This window comes from Miscanthus floridulus, chromosome 5 (assembly GCF_019320115.1).
Source record: "Miscanthus floridulus cultivar M001 chromosome 5, ASM1932011v1, whole genome shotgun sequence".
Classification (NCBI taxonomy): Eukaryota; Viridiplantae; Streptophyta; class Magnoliopsida; order Poales; family Poaceae; genus Miscanthus; species Miscanthus floridulus.
The window spans coordinates 51,147,348-51,165,505 of record NC_089584.1 but is presented as its reverse complement, the minus strand read 5'-3'; the positions used below and the strand labels follow the sequence as shown (position 1 = coordinate 51,165,505).

The following is an 18,158-nucleotide window of genomic DNA, read 5'->3' as shown; positions in this document are numbered from 1 at the left end:
TTGCCTTCCAAGGTCCCTTTGCGGGAGTGTTCTGGGAAAAGCTAGGGATTCAGTCAATCACAAATAACGACTGCATATTTGATCTAAGCTGTCCGGATCACTTCCCCAAGAAACACTTCACAACTTTTGCAGCACTTTGCTACTGGCATATGTGGAAACATTGGAATTCAGTTGTGTTCAGAGAAGAGTTCTACACACACCGACAGGTCTTCCTACTAATGCACAATGATGCAAAGCTTTGGAGATCTCGATTACCAAAGAAGGATAAGGAGGTAGCTGATGTTTGGCGCCAGCTGTTCGGCCGGTAGATATGTGCACTGTAGCTCGGATGATTATGGAGGATTAAATAGTGTTATATGAGAGAGAATAAGCTGAAACAATCCGATACCGTACCAGCCGAACACGCTGAAGGGGCTCCTTCAGCCGAGATCAATGATATAAAAAACCAGGTGGGGAGCCTTTCCCCCGTTGATAGTTTTTTTTTTATCGTCTCGACCTTTATATTTAAGTTATAGTATAAACTCACGCACCAACTACACTATACCATAGACGCACATATTAAATCTACAGCCCATACCTAGGTCCAAAAAAGGTACACAGCTGAGAGAGATCAAAGTTGAAGCCTACAAAAATCTAGGCACGGACGAAACACATGCAGGATCCAACTCGGGAGGACTGCTTGCACGCCGCCGCCTAGCTTGTTCGGTCCTCATAGCCGTGTTAATAATCGAACCTGTTGGAGTATGGACTGTAGTCAACTAGTCATCGAGATGAATGAAAAAGAAGCTGCCAGGCAAAAAGCCTAGACTAGCGTGATTTTTTTTCATAGTTTTTATCGCTAACCGTCCTTTTGCGTTCTTCATGGTGTAGGTCTGGAGGAGGTATCATCTGACGCAATCATCTTCATGCATGGGGCGCGTCGTCCCCTAGGAGATTAGAGAAGATGGTGAAGTTTTTTTAACAACTTGCTTCAGGAAGAAAAAGGTCAATTAAACAATAACCACAATGACTTTGGTACTTTGATTGGCTGCACTTCAATTCTCCCTTATACATGTATATTAATGGAATGAACGGAACAAATCATATAATAATAGAATAGCTAGGAAATTGTACCCGACTGATGCTTGGGGCACCGTCAACACTACCGGGGGTGACTAAATGGAACTAAAATGTGCAATAGCTAATTAGTCACAATTTAGTCTTATTTAGTCATTTTTATCTAAACACTATAATTAAATGAGATTAAAAAGTGCATTAGCTAACTAGTCACTCAAGTATTGCTAAATGTTACTAAAGCCCACCTTTTAGTCATGCTGCCTTACGTTTTAGTCACTTTGGATCAAACATCCTGACTAAAAGAGACTAAAAGGTTTTAGTCCACCAAACCAAACAGGGTGATTAAACTTTATGAGTTGGTTTAGATTACTTTAGGAGATGTAAACCAAACACGCCCTTACTCGAGTCTAACCGAGCTTCGTTGATGTAGTCAAACACAACTGGTGTAGTGTAGTAACTTTGGGGGTGTTTGACACGGCTCCTCTTGAGGGGCTCTTTTGGAGGAGCCAGAGCCGTTTTGAGAGAGCCACAATTTGTGGTTTCTTCAAAACGGCTCCGACTCCTTTATTTTTTACTGAAAAATGGCTTCTTCAGAAAAACGTTTGGCAGGACTTCTCTGGAGGAGCCAGAACTAGAGCCGAAGAGGAGCTCTGCCAAACAAGTCCTTTATGTAGCGAAACAACTTTAGTGATAATCCATATGGCGATGACCGAGCTGATTGTGTAAAGATGACGTCATCGTGCCTGATGGAGGGAGACGTCTGACGAGGATTGGTCCAAGCAGCACCGCAGCACCCACATGTCTTGGCCTGAAGACAACCCGTGATGAAGAGTGCTAGCAGTCAAGGAATTGCTCCCAATTACCGGTGTACGCCAGCGATTGGGATGGAGCAGATTATATGGTGACGAGTGAAAAATTTAATTGGGTAGCTTCGAAATTCTCTGTCCTAGGGGCTTTCTACGAGTGTGTCTATTTGCCTGGATGAGATACTAGGCCAGACTGGCTACAATATAGCTTGTTTGTTTGCCTAGAGGGCTTCTCCTCGAGTGCTCCAGCTTTCTTTAGAGAAACAATTGAGGAGGAACCCTAGCAAACGATACCTAAAATTGACAGGCCATAATGACTCCACAGCTAGCTGTCACTTGTGATTGTTCTTATAGCTTATTTTCATAATGACATATACATTGGCAATTTATATGCAAATTTAATTAAGGTTATTTTCATAATAAATGATGCAGGTAATTTATATATAGTTTTTATAATGATGGAGGTCAATAAATTAGATACAGATTTATGGGTCACTTTAGGTTGTTTTTAACATAATGGCAGAGACGAGTAATCTTTTAGAAAATAGAATATATTTATTGGCTATTATTTTCAATAATTATTATTAAAGCCTTTTAAATTAATTGCCACATGTTTCTAATTTCTACGAGAACTAGCATGCCTTTTAAGGATTAAATAGTTACTTAACCTTGAAATATATATGTATCCATTGTTCACTACCAGAACACGGGATAAATAAAATAAGTCGTAAAAAATAGTGCAAAACAAATAAACCAGTCTAACCTATATATCTACACCATAACTTTGTTAACCCAACATGACCAAACTTAGTTGCATGTTGTTTGTGGAAAAATGGTCACATCATCACGATTTCCTCAAAGCTTCCTGAGTTCCTGTTGCATATTGGTGGTCACTGGTCAGAACTCTCACTCAGTAGTTGCTCGCTTACTGTAGGCCGTGGGATGCTGAATCGTTTTCTAACGTGATTGTGACATTGAACTGATTTCTTGTCTCGTTTGGTCTTCAATTTGATCCAGATGCTGCTGGTAGCTTAGAATGTGTTCGCCTGGTGCCCTCAACAGTGGGTTTTGGATGGTTCTGGATGATTCAATAGTGTTCTGTGAGAGAGAATAAGCTGAAACAAGCCATGAGTAGACTAGCCGAACGCGCTGTTAGTAACTAGTGAAAATGCATGGTGACCGAGGGGCGCGCATGGGAGAGAGGAAGGGGACACTCTTTTTTTTCACGAGTCCTCCACACGCCTGTGATCACAAGAGGAGCGCCTAGTGTTAAGGGGCAACGGTCTTTGTATGGGGCTGAATATGTTTACAGCGCTATCGTTTACGGACGGGGGCAATCAAACACAAAACAATGTGATCCGTTGACGTTGTGAACTATTTACGGGCCAAACACATTGAACCAAAATAGTTCCTTAGTCTTTTTTTTAAGGGCGTAACACTTACTACTCCGTATCATAAAAGAAAGAGTCTCGTGCTGGTCAAACTTATTAAATTTGACTAGATTTGTAGAAAATATTAGTAACATTCGTATCTCCAAATAAATTTATTATTAAAATATATTCAATGGTCTATTTATTTAATGATAATAATTATATATTAGAAATATTAAAAAATTATAATTTGGTCAAAGTTAAAAATCTTTGACTTTTCGGGAGGAAGAACGACACTTTTGAATGCTGATGCACGATGGACAGTATTCAACGGTTTCGGCATACTACCATGCACATTTTGCATGGATAACACACCCGCAGCATTCGAAACGTTGATTTGGATATCGGAATCAAACCCAAGACCTTATAAGCCAAAAAAAAAGTTGCATTAGTACCACGTAGAACAGTTCTGGTAGTCTCAGAGATGATGCACATTTGGTGAATCCACGGTCATCTAAAACGGCGAGTTTTGGACAACCTGACCAACCCATGTCCAGCAGCAGACTGGAGACCGGATCAATTCGTACCAGACCTACAACGAAGGCCCCAGCATCCGCACGTCCATTCCCCATCCGACGGCCGGCACCGCTCGACACGGTTTCGATGTTCCCTTCGCCCCCACACAACCAATTGTGACCACCACCGCCACCGTCACCATCACCATCCATTTTCATTCAATCCGTCCACGCCGGCGCGCCTCCATTCCTCTGGCTTCCCTCCCTCCTTCCTTCTTGGAGGACCTCCGTCCGTCGCCGAGGGATTGAGGACGGAGACAGAGCAAAGATGATGACGACGCGGGCGTCGATGGGGGCGATGGATGCGGCGGCGGTGGACGAGGTGGTGCGTCGCCTCGTCGAGGGCGGCCGCGGGGGGCGGCAGGTGCAGCTGTCCGAGGCCGAGATCCGCCAGCTCTGCGTGGAGGCCAAACAGGTGCTGCTGTCGCAGCCCAACCTCCTGCGCATCCACGCGCCCGTCAAGATCTGCGGTGGGCCTCCTTTCGTGCACCTCACCTATGCATGTGCATGCGCCATGTTCTGTTCAATCCGGGTCGGATTCTGATTGCTGCGGTTCCGGTGAGTCCGTGCATGTGCCGTGTTCATTGGCGGGCGGCTATGGGAAATTGCTGCTTCCTGGATTCATCACCATTAACCGATTCTCGGTCAGCAGGGATTCGTTGACGCTCGTTTAATTCCTCGTTTTTACAGCAAGCGTTTTAAGTTTGGGCATTGCAAGGTGCTAAAATATGCAGTTTGTGAAATGCCTCGTCATTGTTCCTGACTCATGGTCGATAAGCTGGGGGGTTGCCACGGTATTTGCTTTTTGGGTACGCCTGGCCTTATCCTTTTGTGCTTTTCTGGGAGGAAGGAAACCGCACTTTTGGTTACCTGTTCTTGCATGCTTTGTGCGTTTTTGGTAATGCTTGGTCTGCAAGTGTAATGCCATTATCAAAGCTCGCACCCTTCCCTGATGGAAGGGGGAAAAAATATGCTGGCTAGTTCTGCTTCTTGTTGGTGTTGGAGGTTGGTAGTCTAGTCTCGTTCGGTTTGCCTTTATCTCCGAGCCTCCCATTAGTATGGACTTCGGAGTCATGGCAAAAGTTGGTACAAAAAACTATGCTTGGCTTGTGTGCATTGCATGATTGTTGTATTGTCTGATAGGTTGTTTGGAATGGATGATTAAAAATATTGAGTACATTCTTCAGGTGTGTAGCTGGATTGCATTTCTAGTGCTTAGTTGCCTGCACTGCAGGAAATTCTGATGATTGTTTGGATCACAACTAAAACTTTGCATGTACATATGTCTTGTGAACGGAGGAATCATAGCTGCATTACATTATCCCTATCATATGGTAGCCTCACCGCTCCAAATGCTGCTTCACCATGGTTATGTTTTTTCTTTGGTGTACAATCTCTTCCCATTGAGTAATTTAATTCTAAATCACACTGTCAATTTTTTCTAGGCTCTAGTAGGCACCCCAGACCCCACTCATGTGGGAGCCTCCGGCACTGACCCTAGAAAGCAATGATATAACTGGTTTATGTGTAGTACTTGTGATTTGACACTGTAACTTGGTGTACCCCTAAATCATGAGCAAAAGCTTGATGTAACACTCCTCATGATTAACTGTCACTGCTCTGTAATTGGCTATATCTTAAGCAATCCTGCATGTAGTTGGGTCTTATAGAGAAGTCAACGCTAAGCACTTACTGTGTAACGAAACATGATATTTGCCTGTGGTGAGGTTTATAAAACAGAAGTCCTTTGACTATTGGAATTGCATTATGTGGAATTTACCGTTCTTGGGATGTTGTAGTGTACAACTGTCAGATTTTGCAGCATCATATTACAGATCCTATCATCATGAATTCATGATGCATAAATGGTCATTTTGTGTAAATAAATCAGGGAAGGAAAATTACACATTGGAGAAATGCCCTTTGACAACATATAGGGTATATCAGCGTCCCCTTATGTTCCAAAGTACACCATGTTTTTTCAAGTAGACATTGATGCTGTGCCTCTCTCAATTTCGTTCCCATCTTATGATGTGTTTCGATCGATACCTTCTTCACTGATTTAAATTCCTTAGAAGAAAAAATTTCATCTATGTACGTTATCTTCCTTGGTCATTTCTGCATATGTACAGAACAGAGATACATTTTATTATGTTTCAGCCTTTTTTTATGCTTCTGAACTTGTCTCTAAGGAACACACATGCAGGTGATATCCATGGACAATTTGTCGATCTCTTGAGGCTCTTCGATTTGGGTGGTTATCCTCCAACTTCAACTTATATTTTCCTTGGAGACTATGTGGATAGAGGCAAACAAAGCTTAGAAACCATATGTCTGCTTCTGGCATACAAGTTGAAGTACCCTGATAATATATACCTTTTAAGGGGAAACCATGAAGATGCAAAAATTAACAGAGTTTATGGTTTCTATGATGAATGCAAAAGGAGATTCAATGTTCGATTATGGAAGATATTCTGTGATTGCTTCAACTGCTTGCCTATGGCAGCACTTATTGATGACAAAGTATTATGCATGCATGGTGGCCTCTCACCTGAATTGAATAGCTTGGATCAAATAAAAGATATTGAGAGGCCTACCGAAATTCCTGACTATGGTCTTCTGTGCGATCTCCTTTGGTCTGATCCTAGTCACGATACAGAAGGGTGGGGGGAGAGTGATAGAGGTGTTTCTTGCACTTTTGGCGCAGATAAGCTTGTTGAATTTTTGGAGAAGAATGATCTTGACCTTGTGTGCCGAGCTCATCAGGTAAACAAAAGTATTTCAACCATTAGTCTTTATTTTCTATTTTTGTTCTAGAGTGCTGTGGGTGTTTAAGTGTGTGTGTCGTTGGGGATTGCCCCCCCCCCCTGTGTTTTAGACCTTTCTTCTTAACAAAATGGTATGCAACTCTCTTGCGTGTTCAAGAAAAAATATTTTATTTTCTTCTTTTGAGATTCATGTGACAGTTTTTAACGTAATTGTCCCTACCTCCCTAGGTGGTAGAAGATGGCTACGAATTCTTTGCAGAAAGAAGACTAGTGACGATCTTTTCAGCTCCAAACTACTGTGGCGAATTTGATAATGCAGGTGCTCTATTGAGCATAGATGAAAGCTTGATGTGTTCTTTTCAGATCTTGAAACCAAATGAAACAGGTGCACCACATTCAAGGAAACCTCTTCCAAGCAAGGTAATTATCAAGCTCCAAATGATTTAATCTTGAAAACCATTTAAATTTTCTCTTGTATTCAAATTTTTTGGGGTAAAGTAGGTTGTGTGTTTTCCTTGTCCCACTCTCACTTTTATGTCCCATGTTTATATGAGAATGTTGGGTTTGGGCCTATATTGCACGTCCTACAGGGCTATATTTTGTCACCAAGAAGCGAGTGACTTTGGTTGTGCATAGCGCAGATGGGTACTCTACTTCTCACATGTAACAGTACTTAGCTAGCAGAGTAAATTCAACAATTGACACATACTTGTCCATATCTTGGGCTTAACTGAAGTCACTGCTGTCCAACCTCTGACAGATTACTACCCTCCTCACGCACTAGGCCACTAGCATTAATTGCATAGTTTACAATGATGTCCATGTTGCTTTATAGTTTATACCGATGAGCCTGGCATACCTCCTGAAATCAGTTTGCTTCTTATTCCCATGCTAATTTTTATGGTTGTCATGCTGGACTGACATGACATTCATGGTCCTGATATGATGACCAGGGATTCAAATCTGCACTCCTGATGAGGTTTTTCTTTTTCCTACATCTCAGACACTTGTTAGTCCCCTCAAAACTTTTCACCAGTAGTTTACATCCTATGTAACAATATCCAGCAAGTATCATGGAGTGCAGAAGCATCTAAAATGTCGATGTGGGGTTGGGAGAACGTTTTTCCTGCTGACCTGCTGTGAATGGATAGCATCAACCCTTTTGTTCATGCTATGCTGATGTGCAAGTTGCATCATGCATACAAAATGGAAGGCTGTAATGGAGTTTTGAGTCATTGCCCTGTTTTGCTGCACTACTTTAGCAGTACTTTTCAGCGAACGAACATTTGGCTTATGTTGATGCTTATGCTGAAATGTTGTGAGAGGAAAACACTATTCGTTCGCTGAAAAGTACTGCTGAAGTAGTGCAGCAGAAGAGGGCAATGACTCGAATAGTATATTTTGCCTGCGTGTTCGAGAAAATAACATTTTGCTCGGTGGAAAAATAATCTGTTAGCAATGTACAATACATCTTCCCTTTAAATTCAAACGGCATTCTAGTGTACTCAGCTGCATTTTAATAGTCATTTTCATAACTCGCATTCCTTTTGTTTGTGTGGATCCAAAGTGCATGATGCATCTCAATGCACCTAGTCGTTTTATTCGCAAGCTATACAACCTCTAAGTTCATTGTATGAAAGGAAATAATCATAATTTTTTGTTTTCAATACTTATCATCTCAAATATTTGTTTTGCCATTTGCTTAATAGGCACCAAAATGAGAGAACGTCTAATTTGTATCCAGCTATCTACTCACAATCAATGTCAGCTCGAAGGGGGCGATCTCATTATGTCTCGCATCCACCAGGGCATGGCATTAGCATTCTACAGGCAATTTCTCTTACCCTCTGGAGCGACAGGGCTCTACATCACTTGCTAAATTTGCGTGGACTCAATCGGCAGCACTTACATAGTTACATTCTTCTGTACAGCAGCAGTGTTTCTAACTTGGCATATCGTCCGTTCTGATAGTTACATTGCCACAGATGCAATATTTAGTCGGATGGACAAGGCATTTTGTTGGGTGCAGCAGCTGTTTTTTGGTTAGCTTTTTTTGGTGATGTTTGTTTGCTTGATCGCTGTGAGTTTTGTTTGCTTGTGTATCTACATCAGTACGGGGGTGTTCGGATACAGGGACTAAAGTTTAAGAGGTGTTACCTCGGATTTGCATGGGGTGTTTGGATAGTAATAAAAAATAAATTACAAAAGTTATCAGTAATCCTTGAGACGAATTTATTAAGTCTAATTAATCCGTCATTAGCATATGTTTACTGTTGCACTACATTGTCAAATCATGGACTAATTAGGCTTAATAAATTCGTCTCGTAAATTAGTCTCAATCTGTGTATTTAGTTTCATAAATAGTCTATATTTAATACTCCATACATGTGACCAAACATCCGATAAGGCAGTGACTAAAATTTAGGAGGTGGAACCAAACACCCCCTACATCAGGCTCTGGGGTATATACATCCTGCAATTGTGTAAATGATTTTGTCTAACGAATGTCTGTTGACATTAAGATTGATGTTTACAGTAACTACCACACTAGGTGGTGCAACTGTGCCTGTATACGTGTTCGTCCATGGTCACGCGAATTAAAAAGTAAAAGATGTGTGTAAGGAAGAAAACAAAAGGCGTACAGCTTTTCATTGATCGGATACATGTTTTGCCCTTTCAGGATATACCCTAGGCCTATTTTCCGATTATGCATGACCATTGTTAGGGTTTGTTTAGAATTTGGAACGGTGTCTCAATTCTCATGAAATTGCAAAAAAAAAAATGTGTTTTAAATTTTTACAGGTCACAGAAAAAATCCTTTTTCCAAGGGTGACCCATAGCAGGGCTTGCAATTTCACGAGAAGTATTCTCCCACAATTATTAAAGAGGACATCACGGTGCTAGAGTTCCCTACTTTATTTTCACAGGAATATATTGCGTCCCATGACTGATAGTGGATTAGTGACCCTACGCATTATCACAGCAATACCACTGGTCTACTTCAGGATACTCCGGATGCTTCATTTTCTTGTACCCTAAAAAGGTGGCACCTGTTTGGATTTTGGCGTATTTATCCCCGCAACCGTTTGCGCTGCTATCCGATCGCGTTACGACGCGTTTGTTTCACGAAGACGGGAACCGTTTGCGGAGGGATCAAATTCGGAGGCGTGCAACGTGGTTACCGTCCACCTCCAGGCTGTATCAATTTATACGTAGCTCACGAGTTGCTGCGTGCGCCAACCAAACAAAGTGCGTTTTTTATTACGGTGTTACAGGTAGCGGTGGCAATTGTTTACATTTACGTTATCACTCCCCAAGTAGAACCAAACAGCACCCTAGTGTTTGACAGTAGCTATTCCGCAAATTCACTGGAATCCATCCGTTCCAATTTATAGGTCATTTTGACATTTCTTAATACATAACTTTTGTTACTTGAGGTGCATAGCAAAAGCTATGTACCTAAAAAAAAAAGAAGCTAAAACGGTGATATTATTCAGCATAGTCTCCCCGTCCACAAGGAAACCTGGTGTTCATCTTATAGCCGAGCCTGAACTTTCTTTGCCGGTGCACTCTGCAAATGTTAATTTATTTCGAATCAGGTGCTATGGTGATAATATCATTGCATTATGAATAGACCAAAAATAATACAAAATGTTACAGAAAATAAGAGGATTAGTGTAGGTAATTTAATGCAATCACACTAGCATTTTGTAAACATGCTAATGAGCTGTAACATTCAGCGTATGACTGTATTTGCGCTCATGAGGTGCAAAATTCAGAGTATTGCATGAAAAGGTATCCATGTGCAAGATTCAATGTAAGTGCTAAACTGTTTTTCGAATGTACATATGATAGAAGTTAACAGATAGTTTAAGAGAATGATGGATGCTGTGAAAGGATAATGACTTGCTCACCAGAGCAATCCCTTTTGCAGCTCTTTCAGCGAGGTAAGAGCAAGGCTTGAAGAAGCCGCCATACCGCTTTGTCCACTCCTCCAACTTTCCATGGATGTACTTTGCACCGATGGAATCTGCCCAGTACATGACACCTCCCCTGCTTGTAGCAACGAATAGAGTGTGAGCAGTTATTCAGTTATATAATTACAAATGAACCATCGTTCAGTTGAAAGAGGCAAATTGGACCAGGGTTCTCAAAAGCAGACCTATAAGGGGGGAACCCCATGCCGAAGACTGAAGCAATGTCTAGGTCAGAAGCCTTGACCGCGATACCCTCATCAAGGACTCGACAGGCTTCATTTATCACCGGGAAAAACACCATCTCAACTATGTCTTTCTCACTTAGCTTCAGCAGCTGGCACAATAGCACCAAAGTTTTCAGTGTTAGAAGCAACCTTATCATCAGTTCCAAAAAGAATATAACATTTACTTTACCAAATGTTATATCCAAATTGCTTTGGCATTTCATTTCATCCTATATCACATTTAGCATAAAGAAAAATAACTTCAACACGGTGTTGGCTATACTTCAGATAGTCTTACTATTTGATCGACACCATCAAACCACTTTTCCCTCAAAACCTGTTTCCAAACCAGTGAACCAGGTTTCTTTTTAATTAAGAAGAAATATGCACCAAGATTTGCCTTGATGAGGACTTGAACTTGGGTGCTATCGCCTTCAACGCTCAAGAAGAATTGAGTTAGGCACCCAAAAAGGCAGCATGGCTATATGGAAAGTACATAACACCACATCTTGAGGTGCTGTATTGCTATCAGCACAAATGAGACAGTACAGTAATGGCAACTTCTCAACTGTCAAGAGACTAGGAACAGACTAACAAAAAGAAATTCACGAGGCCACAGCCACCAAGTCATTTTATTATTTGGAGAAAGAAAAAAAAAACTGCATATTTCTCGAGGAATAACAGAAGGGCATGGACAGTCAAAAGGATTATGAAAGCAAACCTCAGGATCTGGTGTAACTCCTGCCATGCTCCTAGATTTTTCAATATATTTTATAATTTCAGGATCTGGTGTAACTCCTGCCATGCTCCTAGATTTTTCAATATATTTTATAATTTCAGGATCAGGAGTGGCCTTCCTCTTGCCCTCATACTTGTAAAATCCTTTTTGGGTGGCTTCACCTGAGTTAATCATTTCATAATAAACCAATAGGATGAGCTGCATAGAGAACAAGCTGACAAGGCAACAGAACTGTTTGATTATGCTTACCTGCTCTATTGTCCTCCATCATCAGAGGAAGTAGCATTGATTTGTAGACCCTCTCTGGGAAGTTTTCAAGGTATTGCATACCAGTGGCCACGGCCACGCCAAAACCAACCAGATCTGCCAGTCTGGATATATGAAACAGAAAAGGAGCAACAGTTTTGAATCCATATGTAGTCACTCATAAACAACCTCATGAAATAGAAACGAAGTTGCAGAAACTTATAGACTGAACGACAATAATGCAAAGGTTCGATATCTTACCTGAAAGGACCCATGGGCATTCCAAATTTGGTACAGGCACGATCAATCTTATAAACATCCATACCAAGATCAACATAAAAGAGTGCTGATTGAGTGTATGGAAAGAACATCCTGTTAACTGCAAAGCCAGTACAGTTCCCAACCACTATTGGTGTCTTCTTAATCTTCTTCCCAACATCCAGCAAGTCAACAACAACTTGTGGTGAAGTGTGCTGAGTACGAACTATTTCCAGAAGTGGCATTACATGTGCAGGACTACATAATACAATAAGTCAATAGAGATGCAAAAAAACAAGCATGCATCAAGTTTACGCTGCATTACCTAAAGAAGTGTGCACCAGCAATACGATCTTGAGACCTTGTTTTCTCCCCAATCAGATTAAGATCAATTGTAGATGTGTTAGTAGCAAGGATGCAATGTGAAGGACAGTACTTCTCCAAGTCCGCAAATATTTGCTGCTTCAACTTCACATTCTCAATAACTGCCTGCAATTATGACAAGCAAATGAATAATGATAAAGGAGCTCACTATAATAAGTATTGTTTGATGCATGAATGATGGCAGGGTAAAGAGTAAAGACTTGCCTCTATAACGAGGTCCACATCTTTGAAACGTTCATAATCAAGGACACCTGTGACGAGAGACATAGCCTTCTCATATCTCTCTTCGGTCATTTCCCCTATCCTTACTCGACTCTGCAAATTGGCTGGGGAAACAAAAAAGTGAGTAAGTTTACTTAATATAACCGTACTGATTGAAATATCAAAAGATTTTCCAAACAATAAGCAGGATTTAAGGTGATGCTAAACCATGTTCAACCTTTGATTCTGTCGATTCCAGCATTTAGGAACTTCTCATTTACTTCTTTAAGTACCACAGGATAGTTACTTAATATCATTGCAGTTGCAATTCCTGAACCCATAAGTCCACCACCTAAAATGGCAACTTTAGTTATTTTCCTAGGCATCAACCCCAAGTCTGTAGCACCTGGAATCTGTTCCGTGTAACAAACAATTAGTACAATGTATGATTCATATATTAATACAAAAAGGCATCCTCGTACCTTAGATGTTGCCCGCCGAGAAAAGAACACATGAACTAAGCTTTTACAAGTATCTGAGAAAAGCAGTTCCTGGAAAGAAGTTGCTTCCTGCATTTTCATCAAGTAAATGTGCCCAGAATTTTGTAAATGCTATCCACCGCATAAAAAATTAAAATAAGCATGAAGAAACATATAAATCATATCAAGTACCTTCCAGAGTCCAGCTCGTGGTCCTGCAACAATACCTTGTTCAATGACATCAATACAAACAAGTGGGTGATGAAGATTAGCTGCCTGCTTTTGAGCTTGAGCTCTTGCAAACTTCAGAATTTCCCTAGCCTCCCCAAGAGGTTCTAGCTTGTCATTCTTATAAAGGCTTTTGATCCAGGGCCTCCTACATTCATATATATCCAAAGCCCATTGACGAGCAGTATTCACCAAATCATTAGGAGAAACTAAGGCATCAACCAGACCCAGTTGGTGTGCCTCACCACCCTTGATTGGCTTAGATAACTGGAAAAATGATACATAATATTAAAATAATTGGAGCAGCTCGACACATGTAAAAGAAGATACTGCCAGAAAACAGAATCCTGAAGCTACAAAGAGGAAGGAAAGAAGCAGCAGAGCTTACCAGCATCATTTCCAAAGATTTTGTCAGTCCAACTAGTCGTGGGAGTCGCTGTGTTCCTACAGTTAAGAAATAGGGAACCATATGGACGCTCAGAAATTCTTGTATAAATAGTAACATGAATATACCTCCAAATCCTGGAATAATTCCTAATTGAAGTTCTGGAAGACCTAACTGAGCTGTTGGAGTTGCAATCCGTGCATGGCATGCCTAAATGAATACATAAACATTTTCATTAATGTTATCATCTCTGAAATAATGAAAATTAAATGACAGTGACAAGGATATAAAACAATAAAGTACCATGGCAAGTTCTAAACCCCCACCAATAGCAAGACCATCAATTGCTGCCACTGATGGCTTTGTCGCAGCTATTTAGGACAATACATAGGAAAAATGATCAAAATAATTCTTCAACAGAAAATTAATAACCAGTCAAGAGAAGTGAATGAATTAAATACCTTCTACAGTATCTGTGAGCATATCTATTGCTATGTAACCAACCTTTGGTTGCATTTCTGTTAAAAAATAATAAACCAGTTAGTGTTGAGAACTGTAGGTAAATTAAGAAACGATTATAAGATGAGATAGTGTAGCAAGAAATGGAAAATAGTAAAGTATAACATACCTTGGCCTCCCTGAATACCACCAAAGGAACTAATCTCAAATCCTCCAGAAAATTTCCCTCCTTTCCCTGTCATAGGTTATAAAAGAAATATTGTCGTCAGTCAAACAGGTGGAGAGGGGATTGAAGGTGCTGCAGTCCGATCTCGGCCTTCCAAAATTGACACATGTATTGCTTAAAAAGAATGAGCTGCTTTATACCTGTAACAACAATAGCTTTAACATCGCTTCTCCGAAATGCTTCTTCATAGCTTTCCTTTAAGCTATATAGGACTGAAAGAAAAAGAAATGCAATTTTGAAACAACATAATTAGCAGCTAATGTAATATATCAAACACATGATGACCTTAAATTATTATACTGAATCTAACGATTTGAGAATTATTCTGACTGGCTCATATATAGATGCATTTGAGGAGCCTTACATATGTATTTTTCTAAGTGCAAACAGGAAACAGATGTTAGTTAGTTAATTGTTTGTGCTATATGGTCAATTGTTTGTGTGCATAAACTATATGTGTACATTGCATCGGAACTTGCAAAATGCCATATAATCTAAGTGTAACGTGATGGGATGCAAATGATGGGATTTATTTAATGTTTTTAACTAAATCTTAAAAACTCCAGAACCATCCACTCATAAAAACTGGGAGCAAGTGGATCAAAATATGAAAACTATACAAGTTACAAAGTAATCGTTTGCCTGAAATGATGTTTTCCTATTTAAATATTCATCTATTACCACCTAAAAAATAACTAACCTTATCCTCTGCGTTAACCCCGCGACCCCGCCCGACCCCGCTCGTTCGTTTCAGAAACAAACTATATTTTACGAAAAAACAATCGCATCGGCAATCCTTCATGGAAAACAATCGTGCCATATAAATAAACGGCTACGCCTGCTTTGCCTCGCCCACCGTTGCAGTAGCGCAAGGTGCAGGAACAGGTGCGATCGGTGGCAAGCGCGGCGGGCAGGTCTGCGTATCAGGGACCCGGAGGCCTGGAAGCTCAAGATACGGACCTACGGTGCCTCTATGCAGTTTCTATTTCCTAGACTAGAGTACGAACAGGATTGTACGAAAATGAACTGCTGGATGGATGTACAGAGATGCCGGTAAACATGTGCATACTGAATAAGTGAATGAAAGCCAAATCTGAATAGAGTTGGGAAAAAACGAAACTTGTTGCGCGTGCATTTCAAAAAGTGCGTAAATTGGTTGCACTCGTGCAACGCACGGGCATATATCTAGTGTTATAAGATAAATGAACTAAACAACCTATCTATTCATTGAAGTAATTTTCACACTAAATTCACTAGGCATAGGTCAAGCTGTTCATCAATGCTCTGAAGTAAAAAAAACAAAGATGCCTAGCAGCAGTAGCATGGTTTCTTTGTTAGTATATATATAAATTTAAGGAACAACTACATTGGAAATCCTATGAAAAATTATTATATGGGTCAGGGAATACCAGCAATGGGATTTTCACAAACATGATAATCAGGAGACACAAAACAAAACTAAAAGAACAAGGTGCCTTGTTATCACGCTTGAACTGGAATTTTTGTTTCAGTTTCTATATTCATTTTTTTATTCACAGGAATACGAACTGCGAAATCTGGATATTGAAAAACAGAACATATAAAAAAGATTTATTTCATATATTGAACTAAAGCGGTAGGATTTTCCAAACAGGCCACGTACAAGACCACTCAGCATGACAATAACTAAAAAAAAGTAGAAATAACGAGTTTTCTGGCAAGAGATGCAGTTAAATCACACAATTGGTACATAGAAGTATAGCAAAGGCACAAGAAACATCTACTATAATGAAATATTTCACAGCAGATAATTTGAACTAGAAGTTTTCCAGGGGCCAGCCCCAATCCAAAATTTGCATAATAATACTCTAATAGTGCGAATAAAGTAGTTAAAAAATGAGAATGCCTCTATAGTTCCGATAAACCCGTGTATACCCCAAAAGGCGCAATCTTGGATCAGGCAGATCACGAGGGATAAAATTAAGCATATCAGTGGAATGAATCGGCATAAAGGAGGTACTTCTACATTCGAAAATCATCCGGTCCAAACGGCCTGGCCGGAACCGTCCGCCGAACACTGCACGAGAACAGTACGCGAGAAACTGTACGCGGGAGACTGCGCCGCACGGGAGGTGGGCGGGAGGCTGTCCAAGTACGGATGTTTCCTTGTCCTTTTCTTATATTTATTTTTCTTTTCTTTCTTTTTTCTTTTGTTTTCTTTTTATTGTTTTATTTCCTTGCTTCTATTTATTCTTTCTTTTTTTCCTTTTTAGTTTCTATGTTTTTATTCTTATTTTATTTCCTTTCCTTTTCTTATTTATTTTTACCTTTTCTTTTTCTGTTGATTTCTTTTAGTTGTTTTTCCTTGCTTCTATTTATTCTCCCTTTTCTCTTCTTTTTTAAGTTTTCTATGTTTTTTATTTTTTCTTTCTTTTTAATTTCCTTTTTCCATCTATTTAAGTTATTCATTTTTTTTATTTGTTCTATATATTTATCATTATTAATCATATTTTTATGTGTATTTTCCTTCTTTGTTGTTTTACTCTAATTAATTATCTTAATAATTTATTTTTTGTTTTTTATTTCCTATATATATATATGTGATGTTCACGGTAGTATACATTTAATGTTCTATGTCATGTTCACGTGGTATACATATAATGTTCTATGATTTTTTTGTGTTATTCACGTAGTATACATGTGATGTTCATATAGTATACATGTGATGTTCTATGATGTTTTTTGTGATGTTTACTTAGTATACATGTGATATTCTATGATGTTTTTATGATGTTTATTTAGTATACATGTGATGTTCTATGATGTATTAGTGATGTTGTGTAATATATATGTGATGTTCTACAATGTACTTAGTGATTCTATAATGTACTTAGTGATGTTCTATGGTGCAATTAGTCATGTTCTCTTAGTATACATGTAATGTTGTGTTGCATATTTTAGGAAGTTTGAAAAGTATCGGGCCGATGTTCTTTTAAAATTTTCAGTTTTTAGTATTTTCCTTACACTTTGCTCTATATTATAATACTATTTATTTATGTTATGTATTTATGTATTTTTATGTATATTATAATACATTTTATGAACCTAAAACTAGAATATTTTTCTTCTTAATCGAGAACATTCATTTTACAAAGACGAAACATTGTTCTCTGAACCTAGAACATTATCTCTGCTCAATAAAAAAAATGTTCTATCTTCGTAAGATAAATATTCGTTAATAGAATTTTATTTAAATATATTCATGTGAGATCTTATTTTAAAATATTTATTGTAAGAAAAGTGATGGTATAATTGGAATTTAATTTGGATGTTTGGTTATGACATTTTTTTTAGTTCGGTGTAAGAAACGCAATAATACTCCATGGCGTAGGGCCCACCTCACCCAACCATGACGTCCGCCCGCGCGCGCACTACCTGGGCGGGAAATTATTGGCGCGCTGCCGGCCGGCGCACGGTATGGTCCGAGTGACCGGTCCCTATCATGCCCCTTGTACATCTCTCCACATCTCGCATCAACAGGGCAGGTACAAGAAAAAATACATAAAAATGTATTATAATAGAGAAGAAGGAAATAGATTTGGGATGACGGGGTTGAGCGGAGTACCATACTGTCGAAGGGGAGCGAGTTGACAGGCGGGTTGTTGATGGTGATTACTGCCACGCCGTCGGCGCCCACGTCCAGCTCCGTCCTCCCCTTGGCCGCCATCGCGCGCGCGAGTTTCTTGCAGTTATGGCTTGCTTGGAGTCGGGAGCTGGCAAAGATGCCATTTTTATTTG

At 39.7% G+C, this 18,158-nt stretch overlaps 2 protein-coding genes across 3 annotated transcripts; one reads left to right on the top strand and one right to left on the bottom strand.

The window, feature by feature from the left end:
* The first annotated feature begins 3,974 nt into the window (after positions 1-3,974).
* LOC136452166 (serine/threonine-protein phosphatase PP1-like) lies at positions 3,975-8,733 on the top strand. Its single transcript, XM_066452808.1, has 4 exons — positions 3,975-4,277; positions 6,014-6,573; positions 6,804-6,995; positions 8,285-8,733. Exons 1-4 carry the CDS (start codon positions 4,076-4,078, stop codon positions 8,294-8,296), a joined length of 966 nt encoding a protein of 321 aa, XP_066308905.1. The 5' UTR covers positions 3,975-4,075; the 3' UTR covers positions 8,297-8,733.
* A 1,234-nt stretch (positions 8,734-9,967) lies between these two features.
* LOC136449960 (peroxisomal fatty acid beta-oxidation multifunctional protein MFP2-like) lies at positions 9,968-17,779 on the bottom strand. Of its 2 annotated transcripts, none has more exons than XM_066450197.1 (18): positions 17,759-17,779; positions 14,522-14,593; positions 14,325-14,390; positions 14,158-14,214; positions 14,000-14,067; positions 13,825-13,906; positions 13,700-13,755; positions 13,276-13,578; positions 13,087-13,173; positions 12,843-13,017; positions 12,604-12,729; positions 12,345-12,504; positions 12,023-12,277; positions 11,765-11,886; positions 11,557-11,676; positions 10,738-10,888; positions 10,490-10,628; positions 9,968-10,146 (listed from the first exon to the last, which is right to left on the bottom strand). In XM_066450197.1, the coding sequence occupies exons 4-18, from the start codon at positions 14,210-14,212 to the stop codon at positions 10,111-10,113; spliced, it is 1,935 nt and encodes a 644-aa protein (XP_066306294.1). In that variant the 5' UTR covers positions 14,213-14,214; positions 14,325-14,390; positions 14,522-14,593; positions 17,759-17,779; the 3' UTR covers positions 9,968-10,110. The 2 variants fall into 2 exon arrangements, with proteins under 2 accessions (XP_066306294.1, XP_066306293.1); XM_066450196.1 differs by having other exon boundaries at positions 9,970-10,146; positions 10,738-10,886; positions 11,498-11,676.
* Positions 17,780-18,158: the final 379 nt, after the last annotated feature.